Source organism: Petromyzon marinus, chromosome 23 (genome assembly GCF_048934315.1).
Source record: "Petromyzon marinus isolate PM22_M1 ecotype Great Lakes invasive population chromosome 23, UKy_Petmar_22M1.pri1.0, whole genome shotgun sequence".
In the NCBI taxonomy this organism is placed as follows: domain Eukaryota; kingdom Metazoa; phylum Chordata; class Hyperoartia; order Petromyzontiformes; family Petromyzontidae; genus Petromyzon; species Petromyzon marinus.
In genome coordinates this window covers 10,179,321-10,191,626 of record NC_133689.1, presented here as the reverse complement: position 1 = coordinate 10,191,626, position 12,306 = coordinate 10,179,321, and the positions used below count along the sequence as shown (strand labels likewise).

Genomic DNA, 12,306 nt, shown 5'->3' with positions numbered 1-12,306 from the left:
GCGATGGCACCGCGTTACAAGTTGAAATTATTATTACTACGATAACAAATGATAGGACTGCATATGAATGGCGCTGCGGTTAAAGAGCTTGACTTACAATCCCGGAATTTGCAGGTTTTAAAACCTCGATTTATGTCAATTCAGGCCCACTTCCTTTCAAGGTCATTCAATCGCCGCCACTTCAAGGGAGGTCAAAAGTTGACATCCATTGGACAGACAGGGTCCCAACATGGCAATATGGAATTGTTACAATTGCTGAGTGCTACCTTGTTCAGATGAGGGGCCATTGTTTGTTTTCGCAGGGACACTTTAGATTTGCATAATGTAATAGTTATTTTTTTAATTATGTTAATAAAATAAATAACAATTAAAATACATTTGGAATATCGAGTGCAGTATATTATTTATCGCATACAAATTACATAATTTATTTTCGATCGACGAGTCAATGTGATTTTAATTGGATAATTTTAATTGTGGAGCGCAGCCGTTTGAAGGCGAAAATAATTTGAATGTTGATTTTTGTTACGTTTATTCGGGGATGATTATTAAAATCCTTTGTTTACCCGGGAAAGCCTCACCGAGTCTCGTGTGACTCAGTGAGGGTGTCCTGACAGGCGTTCGCGGCACTCTGCCATACCATTGCTGCATACAATCGCCTTGTGTTCACGTCACGCGATTTCGCAATAGTGCGTTAGATCAATGTGCACTTAATTTTTTTTGTCATGGGCGCACTATTATTGAAATAACGGGCTCCTCCAGTGCGTTTTGGGCCACGGTGTATGGAATGCGCTGCGAGCTCATTGTTAGTCTGGTAGAAAAGTTCAGTAGCGGTGCTGTCTGAGATGCAGCAGCAGTGCTGACAACAACCACCACAAAGCGCGGGCAGCATAAGAGCATAAGTCGGCGTCTCCTTCCTCGCGTGCAAACTCTCCACGTGTTAAAACGTATTTTTGTTTGACTTCATTATTCTTTCTTCAAATAGGCTGCCGCTATCTTTAACAGATGCACGGTCATATCGTAAGTGTATGTCACTGTACCCGGTGAAAATATGTAGACGTAAGAGTGAGGTTCGATAGCGTGCCGTCCCTAACCCCAACCATTTCCTTAATTTCTTGCCGGGGGAAAATGTTTCCTTTTACGCGATTTTGAGCTGTGCGTCAGTTTTTTCAAGAACGCAACGCCCGTGTAAGGCAAAAGGCAGCCGTAGCGTAAACGGACGCTGCCCGCTTCCACAACACAACACGGAAACCCCATCGCTGTAAAAAATCTGGTGCTTTTTAGGAGGTGTAAAACATTTTTATTTGGCAAATACATATTTGAGAATGTTGTTGTAGCCAATAACTGCAATAATCTGAAAACAAACATTTGCCATTTTTGCTTGTGTAAGTATAATTTCACGAGCAATATTGTGATTCGTAATTACTTTTTTTTGTGCTTCGATCGTGCAGGTATCATGCCAATTGTTAACTATAACCCTCCGCCATCCGGCAGATTCAATCAAATCAAGTTGTCAAGTGGGACAAATATGCCAATTGATTTGTTTTTTCTGCAAAGCAGAATGTCGAAAAGCAAACGATTTTTTTTTTATATCGACCCAATGCTTTCCTGGAAACCCGTCGTAAGTCGGATTTTCCCATGGACAGTAGAAACAGTAGAAACGTCACTTTGCCGATGTGTTGTTCCTTTTATCGTCCACATTTAACAGGGTTTGATAGGTGGAAATCCACAATCCACTGCTGCTTTACTTTCCCAACTACACTGGCTCCCTGTCGACTGTCGCATTGCTCACCATAGTCGATAAATCCCTCCACGGTCTTGCCCCACCTTATCTTCCTTCTCCCTACCCCTATCACTACCCCTACCATTACCCCTACCACTACCCCAACCCCTGTCACTACCACTACCCCTATCACTACCCCTACCTCAACCCCTATCACTGCCCCAACCCCTATCACTACCCCTACCACTACCCCTATCACTACCCCTACCACTACCCCTATCACTACCCCTACCACTACCCCTATCACTACCCCTACCACTACCCCTATCACTACCTCAACCCCTATCACTACCCCAACCCCTATCACTACCCCTACCACTACCCCAACTCCTATCACTACCCCTACCACTACCCCTATCACTACCCCTACCACTACCCCAACCCCTATCACTACCACTACCCCTATTACTACCCCTACCACTACTCCTATCACTACCCCTACCATTACCCCTATCACTACCACTACCTCAACCCCTATCACTACCCCAACCCCTATCACTACCACTACCCCTATCACTACCCCTACCACTACCCCAACTCCTATCACTACCCCTACCACTACCCCTATCACTACTCCGACCACTACCCCAACCCCTATCACTACCCCTACCGCTACCCCAACCCCTATCACTACCACTACCCCTATCACTACCCCTACCGCTACCCCAACCCCTATCACTACCCCTACCGCTACCCCAACCCCTATCACTACCCCTACCACTACCCCAACCGCTATCACGACCCCTACCCTAACCCCTATCCCTACCCCAACCCCTATCACTACCCCTACCACTACCCCAACCGCTATCACGACCCCTACCCTAACCCCTATCCCTACCCCTATCACTACCCCTACCACTACCCCAACCGCTATCACGACCCCTACCCTAACCCCTATCCCTACCCCAACCCCTATCACTACCCCTACCACTACCCCAACCGCTATCACGACCCCTACCCTAACCCCTATCCCTACCCCAACCCCTATCACTACCCCTACCACTACCCCTATTGCTAACTCTCGTTAACCACTCTCACCTACTCTCCTATCACCATACCTACGCCACCACTTTCAATAACCCCACTCTTTATCTAAACCACTATCATCTTATGCAGACTTTTATAGTTGGTGTAAAGCCCCTCAAAATAAGGAACTATATAAATCTATACAAGATATGCAGTATTAAACAGGGGGGGGCCGCTAGATTTCGAACCACAAACCTCTGCTACAGATGGGCGAATACGCAACAGTTAGGCCGTGTCACCACCATGCTGTATAACTTGACAATGATGAATTAACATTGCATTATGTTGACAGGCGTGTATTTATGGATGATTAATTATTGCGATTATCGAGCCAAGTGTCTATTGATATGAGCTTAGATGAACACTGGATTGCAAAATGTTAATACATAATTGAAAGGCAATGTTTGTAATGCACGTTCATAAATATTTACCATTGACGAGTGGTAAATATTTATGAGATCGTATTATGATATCGTATTCATAATAATAATACATCTTTATTTACTCGGGAAAGTCACATTTGAGTTTAAAAGACTCATTTTCAGGAGAGACTGCAATTATTCCCTCAAAAACCCTGCAAGCGATCTCAAGCAGAATGCTCCAGAAGAGCGGGTCGTGATGAAATGGCCCGGTTCGTTCAGTCAGCTACAATCCATGGCATTGCCAAACTGGCACCGATACATCCCCCTGATTCATAATAAAGGTTTTTGGGTTAGATCGCGTTTATTTATAAATGTGTCGTAACCCTCCACCACCCGACACGGCCAATCAGCAAAAAAAAAAGTGTCACGTTGACAAAAGACAAATAATTCACTACTTTAGCCCACCGGTGTGTTGAAGAGTTAATCCACATTTACAGTTTGAGTACGACGTTTCGCTGGTAAATACATCCAGCATCATCGGGCAATTCGCTAGAATGGTAAATCCCTCGCTTGCTCCCGGTTTTATATAGAGCAGCAGGGTGACGTCATCACTTAACTCATATCAGGTGTAGTGATTAGAGGCGGAGGGGTATTGTAATTATATAATCGATTAGTAATCAGTCATTGGTTATGATTAGTAATGAGTTGTAGAGTTTAACACGTAGGCTTTCGCGACCAATATTATTCATAATAAAGGTTTTTGGGTTAGATCGCGTTTATTTATAAATGTGTCGTAACCCTCCACCACCCGACACGGCCAATCAGCAAAAAAAAAAGTGTCACGTTGACAAAAGACAAATAATTCACTACTTTAGCCCACCGGTGTGTTGAAGAGTGAATCCACAACATTTACAGTTTGAGTACGACGTTTCGCTGGTAAATACATCCAGCATCATCGGGCAATTCGCCAGAATGGTAAAGCCCTCGCTTGCTCCCGGTTTTATATAGAGCAGCAGGGTGACGTCATCACTTAACTCATATCAGGTGCAGTGATTAGAGGCGGAGGGGGGGGTATTGTAATTATATAATCGATTAGTAATCAGTCATTGGTTATGATTAGTAATGAGTTGTAGATTAGTAATTCTTTAAATCAAAATGTAATGTGTATTATTTAATAATAAACTGTAAATGTGGATTCACTCTTCAACACACCGGTGGGCTAAAGTAGTGAATTATTTGTCTTTTGTCAACGTGACACTTTTTTGCTGATTGGCCGTGTCGGGTGGTGGAGGGTCACGACACATTTATAAATAAACGCGATCTAACCCAAAAACCTTTATTATGAATAATATTGGTCGCGAAAGCCTACGTGTTAAACTGACATCCCCCTGAGTTAACTCTCCCCCCCCCCCCCCCCCATTTGTGATCTCCACTAAAGTGCTCAAGGTCGGCGTTGTCAAGCGTCGCGAGTTGATGGCCTCAGCCGGTCAAAACAAAGCGTCGCTTTTGTCGCTCACGTCGCCGTATTGCGGTGTGCGAGAGACGAAACGCGTATCAGTCGTGTAGCCCACGTGATCAACAGGTTTTGTTTTTTGCAGGGCATTTTACAACTTGTGCCACCCCCTTTTTTTGTTCAATGCGTGAGAGAGGACTATTGGCGTGACTTGCTCTAGATAGTTGAGTGACGTCACTAGAGAGGGCCGTTCCTGGGCTCGTAATTGGTCCGCTGCTTGTCTCTCGTGTTCAAAATGTATTTTGTATAGCATGACGTGACACCGTAGCCCAATTGGGATGCAATTGGCACGACAAAAAATTGCAAAGGACGCTATGGTTGAGGCTGCTCGGTGAAAAGTGCTGTTGACGCAGCCATTCAATGTTGGCAATTTCACGCTACCACATTTATTTGTGTCTGTACAGAATCTCCACCTCCCGGTAATGCAACAGCTGAATTATTAATTGCATGTTTATGATTTTACGAGCGCCGAGTAATTTGACGCTGTGTACGTTTTATTAAAAGCGGGCATTTGCATGGATTAAGCTTCCACAAGCGCACATAACTATTGATGTGTCTATGAAGGGTACAGGACTTGCCACAAGTCGAAGATGAGAAATACTAGGGGCGCTGTTTTCGAAAAAAAAACATCATACCGTTTTTATATGGCCATAGTTTTAAATTTACATACATGTGGTATTATAGGGACTGAAAATGTAATGTGAAGTCGCCTGTCATATGTGGCCCCCTTACCTACTTCTCTTATTATCCAAACTCATATATTCTTCCGAATATCTGCACAATTGCTCAGATAACAGGCAGATACACCAGCAGAGAACACAAAGACACAGATTTCATACCTCCCCGAAGAGGCGGTTCAAACTAGATTTGGTGCATCTTCTTTGGTTCTTTCGGTAAAGTCACGTAGAATGAGAATAAAATAAGAAATTGATAAAATAAAATAACACAATAATATTCTCACGACGTTTCGGCCACAACACAAGCGGCCTTCATCAGGTGAAGGGACGAGACTCTCTGGTAGGACAGCGCTGGAGTGAAAAAGCCACGCTCTACGTGACTTACCGAAAGAACCAAAGAAGATGAATCCTTGCAGTCACGAAAGCTTTAAATCGAAAAGTCACCCAATGCATTACATTCATGCAATTATCCGTAGCTTTTTACAGAAAAGAGCGCCCACCAGGATAGGGTTGGCACCTCTTGCACAGTGAAACAAAAACCGACACATTTTTCAGTCAACCAAGGTTAAGTATCAAAAGTGTGCAGATTACCCTTACAAAGTTCAATGCAGAAATACCGGTCAAAACCCTGGACAGGTCCCAACTCCACACCAGGAGGTGATGGCAAATTGACCCAGTTTTTCCATTGTTTATCAACAGATAACTCCGAATATATCTGGAGTTATTTACACACATGACTGGGTACCGCGTCAACACAGATAAGCGGAGCTTCACTGTATCATTGGGCATGTAGATGTTATAATGTCAGTCCGCTTTGATGATGTGGTTGCAACACTCAACCTAGCATCGCAAAGGCTACACGTTCCCAGCCGAGGAACTACCCAGCCAGCCCGTCCATATTCCGGGGTTGATATCATTATGTATGGGATGTGTTCGAGTGCCACCCTGCAGGAAGAGATGGGTCACCTGCGTACGGAAACGGGAGTTTCCACCACAAGCTCAATGTGGAAATGTAATATTCCCATGTCAGCCTCGGTATCTGCGTCTCATGCCATTGCAATAATCTTGTATTGCTCTAATGTCTGTGACTCCATCAATCTCAGCAGATTAGAGCCTGTATAGTGCTTGGTTGGGTGACCACCACGCATAAGAGAGATGTCATCAGACGCTCTGTGGCTACATCATGGGCAGCAGATGAAATTGCACTGGACTGTGCCACCCCACGTCTATGCTTACCACCTGCTACAACATGCAGGTTATTTAACACGGTTAAGTAGCTTCTGCGACCTGCATGGTGTGGAGAAGCCAATCATCCGACAGTGCATTGACAAAAAAGGCTGTACATATACACAGAGACACAAAGACAGAGATTCCCTGTATAGCCTTAACAGACTGCCGGGACAAGTGCCGTTAGGGAGCGCCTATTAAGGTGGGTGGCCACCAAGCCCGACTGCACTCACTGCATGGACAGTGTGTGGCTATTGGCGCTATTAGGTAGTATTGCAAAAAAAATGTCAGCGTCACCTGATGTTTGAAGTCACTTGCTGGTCGATACCTTCAAGTTATTTTACTCAAACCACTTCATATCAGGCCAGTGAATGTGATCCATCTGCTATTTGCAGTAGAAGTTAAATATCACTCGGCTGTCTATCGCCGCTCTTCGTAATGCACAGGGGAGACGTATGGACAGCATCCACTACGTTTTCATCAGTGCCACCCGTTGTGATTCAATTTAATGTTCAGTGCGTACAGCACACAAAGACAAGTTTCCCCCATGTGGCATTGAACAGACTGTTGGCGCAAGTGCTGTTAGCGAGCACCAATGAAAGTGGATGGCCAGCACTACGCCCAGCTGCCTTTGGATGAGTTGACTTCGGGTAGGCTCAGGTTAGGTTCATCAATTCCCCAACTGTTATTGGTCGTAAGCAGGAATCGAACTTGAGTTGCCACGTTTGTAGCGCAGTGCACTCACCACAACACTACCGCTGCCCCAATGTGAGCAGCATGTCATATACACACACATACACGCGGGTATATATCTAGCATGTATGTGTGGCTACGTGCCGTGTACATGAAGACACGCTTGGACGTACTCTTTTTAAACCGTGTATTTTCGCGGTGATGAGCACACTTTACCCTGGCCCCAAAACAACCCGTGCTAAATTATTGGTAACGCCAAACGGTGACGGTCTCCTCTGAATCATCCCTCAGCTTGACTCGGCCTGAAAGTGTTTCCCTGCTGGAGCGTACGGTCAACGCCAACAGTGGGGAAATAACGTCAGCTGGGCATTCGTGACATTGTTCATGCTCCCACTTGTGCGGCACGCCGACCTTAATAGGTGCTCGCGAACAGCACCGGAGGAGGGAGCACTCTGAAGCCGACGAAATAAGTTCGATTCCTGGCCATGGTTAACATCAGTCGTGTCTGACGTCCTGAACCGATCCCTGGGCCCCCCAGTTCATGTACCGGATTGGCTACGGTGTGGGGAGGCCTTCGTCATATTGTCATCGTACTAAAGTTAATATTGTGTTGTCATCTCCATTGTCAGGAAGAAAAGTGCTGTGGAAATGCTAAAGTCATATATTGGTGACGAGATGTTAACTACCTCGCCTGGTATGCAGGTGGTGGGGAGTTCAATCCCGATCCTGAAGCCTGTATCTTTGGAGTTTGCATGTTCTCCTTGTGGAGAACATGCATTTAAAAACATGCGTTTAGAGCGTTTGGCTGCTGCTATAAACTTACACGTGACAAGCCACTTCGTTGCGCTATCATTTGTGGCTGGATTGTTTCTGAAACACATCTGTATAGCTCAGTGGGCCTTACCTTGTAAACTAAAATTTATTTTATGATTATATGGCAGGGGTCAGTATCTCCATTGCACGAACGTTTTATGATGTACCACAAATCTAGAATCACAAAGTGGTATTTTGTTGTTGTTATCGATGAGAAATTAGTTGAACTGAGTTGAGCCCAGGCCAGTGTTTAACTTCAGAACCTCTGACAGTGAGTTAGGCCCTTGGCATCAGGCGAAGCCATGTGGCCTCGCTTGACGCCAAGGACAGTCCGTGACGGGTTTGTTTTCTCTGTGCTCTTCGTGGACACCGTCGATGACAGCATACGCATTGTGGGCAGCACAGACATTATACAGCCGTGCCGGAGAAAGCCAAACGCGAGCAGCCAGACTGTAGATTTATCGCCACTAACGGTCAGCCGAGCGGTCGGTGCACGGGGTGGCTGGTGCTCGGCGCGTGAAGTTACGGGCACGGACGGATCCCCAGGTCCCTGCAGTGGGAGGTATCGCTCGACCGGGAGGGGCCTTATCCATCTCTAACTCGAGCTAGGCAGCGTCCGCGGTATTGATGCACGCATCCGTTTTCCTCTGTAAATCTTGTTCAGAGGCCTCCAGCGTGGGGAGTTTTGAGAATAGCACTCTCTCGACACTTTGCTGCCCAGAAGAAAAGGTTCTTGCGGGGAGTTCCAGTCCGTTTTGTTGTGGGTCTGTGGGCCACATACGGCAGGTTCAAGACAAGGTGGTGGGTCGGATCTTCCTCCATGAGGTTGCCTGGTGGTTGTGTTTGATGAAAACGAGATTTCGTAAAAATAGGAAAATAATTACCAGTGCATGATTTGGTAGAAGTACGGCAGCGGTGGTGAGACGTTGTGCTGCCGACCGCAAGGCCGGAAATGGTCCCTTCATCATTAAAGCTAGACGTTTGGAATGGCACATGACAGGGTGGAGAAGGGCAGGTTACCAAGACTAATATTGAAGTGTGTATCCAGCGGTTACTGGTCCTTGTCTCTTCTTTGAGTGCACCTGTATTGGGGGAGACAAAAAAAATGAATGGCAGAATTGGGTAAACAATTTGGAAAATCGTACTAGACCACGATGGGAGAGCATTGTATTTATAAACACGAAGGCAATATCGTGGTGAGCAGGACATGTGTGCAGGATAGAGAAGAGCAAAGCCTGCTGAGGCAAATATTAAGGCACGGGGAGGCTCGCAATGAAAGGGAAAGACGTGAAACCAGATGGTGGCAGCTATGCACCACGAGAGCTGACCAAGGGGGTGTGGTTGTCACCTGTGTACGCGGGGAATACCTCAAAGCCACAATGTGATTGTGAGACTGAGAACAGATCTAGGAGTTTGGATGCTCCTAGATCTGTTTGGGAGCTGACCCCACAACAAGGAGATGGCTTGGAAGCCAGGTCCAGTAAATGGTAACGAGACTGTAACAACATATCATGAAGATTAGGTAGGTATCAGCTGTGCAACAGTTACAGGGTTTGGCCAAAGGGAGGAGGTGATGGTGACGTTTGATGGCATCAACAAACAATGGCGGCGGCAACCTCTTGAGACCTTAACTGCTCGCGATAGTGTTTTGTTTTGATTTAAAGCTTTCGTGACTGCAGAAATTCATATTCTTGATTCTTTCGGTAAAGTCACGTAGAAGGGAAACAATAAAATAACAATATTGTTTTAGATTTTTATTTTATTTTATTGTTTCCCTTCTACGTGACTTTACCGAAAGAACCAAGAATATATCGTGTTTTGTTTGTTTGTTACAATTGGCTCATTCCGTTAACGCGATCGTCTTCCCCGTTGCCTGTGGTGGTGGGGGTGGCGATGGCGGATCAGGTTCCAGACGGAGCTCAACTACGACATGCTGGCGGTGCACGACGGCGTGTCGGCGGTGGCGCCGCTGCTCGGCGTGTTCCATGGCACCCAGGTGCCGCCGTTCGTGGTCAGCAGTGCCAACTACCTCTACCTGCTGTTCACCACCGACGGCAGCCACTCCAATGTGGGCTTCCAGCTCCGCTACGAGCGTGAGTCCCTCTGGGTTGCTCGCACCACCTCGCTCTCCCACAAAACGTCGCTCGCAATAAAAAAAAAATAGCCCGTTTGTGAGGTGCTGTAGATTTCCCACGCGGCAAGCCACTTCATTGGGTTACATTCCGACCCAGATGCATATTGTGTTTTTGGAGTTTGCACGTTCTCCCGGTGGTCGAGTCGATTTTTCTCCGAGTTCTCCGGTTTCCCCCCCCCCACATTTATAAACGTGCGTTGATAATATTTGGCTCCTGTAAATTTCCACATGATAAGCTACTTCGTTGAACTATCATTTGTGACCAGGTTGCTTCTGAAAAAAGAAGCTAATGGCTCAGTGGGCCTTACCTGGTAAAATAAAAATAGTAGTTGTACGATGGACATAATCAATTCGCTACACTACCCTTGTACATTAAGCAGTCCCACTCCTTAACCTCCTTCCGTTCCTGTCTTAAAGCCTCACGTCTTCTCCCTGAGCTATTCTCTTCCTCTTCCCTCACCCCTCCACTCCTTCCAATCCCCCGCCTACCCCTTCCATGATCCCTAAGGTACCCCTCTATCGCTGTTACTAATATCTCAATCCCCGTATGTATGTTTTGTGCTATCTGCATCATTCCATTCGGTCACCGTTTTGTAAGCTATGCCCAGCGCCTTGAGCGAAGGTGCTCTATAAATATAAATGAGATTTGAGAAGTCATAATACGTCTTGAACTTAAGAGAAGGCAGTTTAATCGCAGGTGGCTGCCTGGATACGAACTTAGGATCTCAGCAGTGCCAGCCCAGCACAATGACCTCTGAACCCACCCAGCCAGGCACCGCATTGCTGTTTGGAATTTTAAACGTCAGTTTTTTTTTGTTAAATGCTATTCGTGCCAGTGAGGTTTTTTTTGGCGAGGTGGAGCTGCTTAGTGCCATGACAATAGTTGCAAGGCCTCACAGTTAAGCTAGCCTACGACGTATTGTACAATGTACAATACTAATAGAATAATAATAGAATAACCGTACGGAAGGATCTGAAGTGGGAGATGTCAATAGTCACATTGGTGGATTGCAGCGGAGAGACTCAGCGTGATATCTGTGAAGAAGCAAAAAGCCGGAAATAATGCAAATGAGAATTAATGTAAACGGGAATTATTTTACGCGCAACTTATTCCCATTAACATGTTAATTATTCCTTGTTGGAGTGGTTTTTAACACACGTTATGTCTTGAAACACTGTTACATTTAAGTCACATGCTGCTCATTAAATATTCAGAGCTTAGCTGCTACTTATGAACAAATATATGGACGCAGTTTTACATATCTTTTATATGTATTTTAACGTCTCCTCGCCACAGTATTTTACTGATATCGTTGTAGTTAAACCAATACCACTCGGATGTATTTAATAATTCAATCCTACACGATTACTCTGATAATTATCCAGAGTACATCAAATCCAGGGACGTGCGGCCAGGGGAGACAGGGGAGGCAGAGACCCACCTGTCATACTCCAATAAAAATATCTGTTACGAAGAGTAAAAAAAAATATATAAAAGAATACAAATATTTAGATTTTTCCACTGATCCGTGATATAAATGTCGTTTCTGTACGATTCCAATCATTTTTAGAGTCAAAATCGCCAAATCTGCCGAGCTCCGCTGCAATTGCAGGGAGAGACGAGAGGTGAGGCAGCGACGAGCTCAGCCTCCCCTCTGATTGCGCAACCCCTCAGTAGCTGGATGGAGCGCGGGCAATAGGCGCGTGCCTGTTACTATCTCTCTGTACATATTTTGACTATAAAAACCGATTGGAATCATACAGAAATTGCATTAATAACACATATATCAGTGGAAAAATCTAAATATTGTATCATTTTCATTGGTGCATGACAGGTGAGGCCCTGCCTCTCCTGCCTCCCCTGACCGCACGTCCCTGATCAAATCCACGAATTTTCGTCATAGCCGCAGGAGCTCCTGCTTGCATAGATAATCGTCAAATATTGACAAATATGTTCTCAGTCGAAGCAACGAAAAAAAAAACGCCATCAACAGGTTACATGACTTAAGCGATTTAAGGATTATATATATTGGCCTTTTTTCCCTCTGAATGCATTCCAATTGTGCGCTGCAGGTATA

The 12,306-nt window shown here is 45.4% G+C and overlaps 1 protein-coding gene across 2 annotated transcripts in view; it reads left to right on the top strand.

Annotated features, from left to right (window-relative positions):
• LOC116945092 (CUB and sushi domain-containing protein 1-like) overlaps positions 1-12,306 on the top strand; it is a 630,678-nt gene that overhangs the window by 339,327 nt on the left and 279,045 nt on the right. For both annotated transcript variants that reach the window (XM_032959197.2, XM_032959196.2), the window contains exon 17: positions 10,000-10,187. In XM_032959197.2, the coding sequence (XP_032815088.2) occupies positions 10,000-10,187 (188 nt within the window). The remainder of the gene's footprint in view (positions 1-9,999; positions 10,188-12,306) is intronic.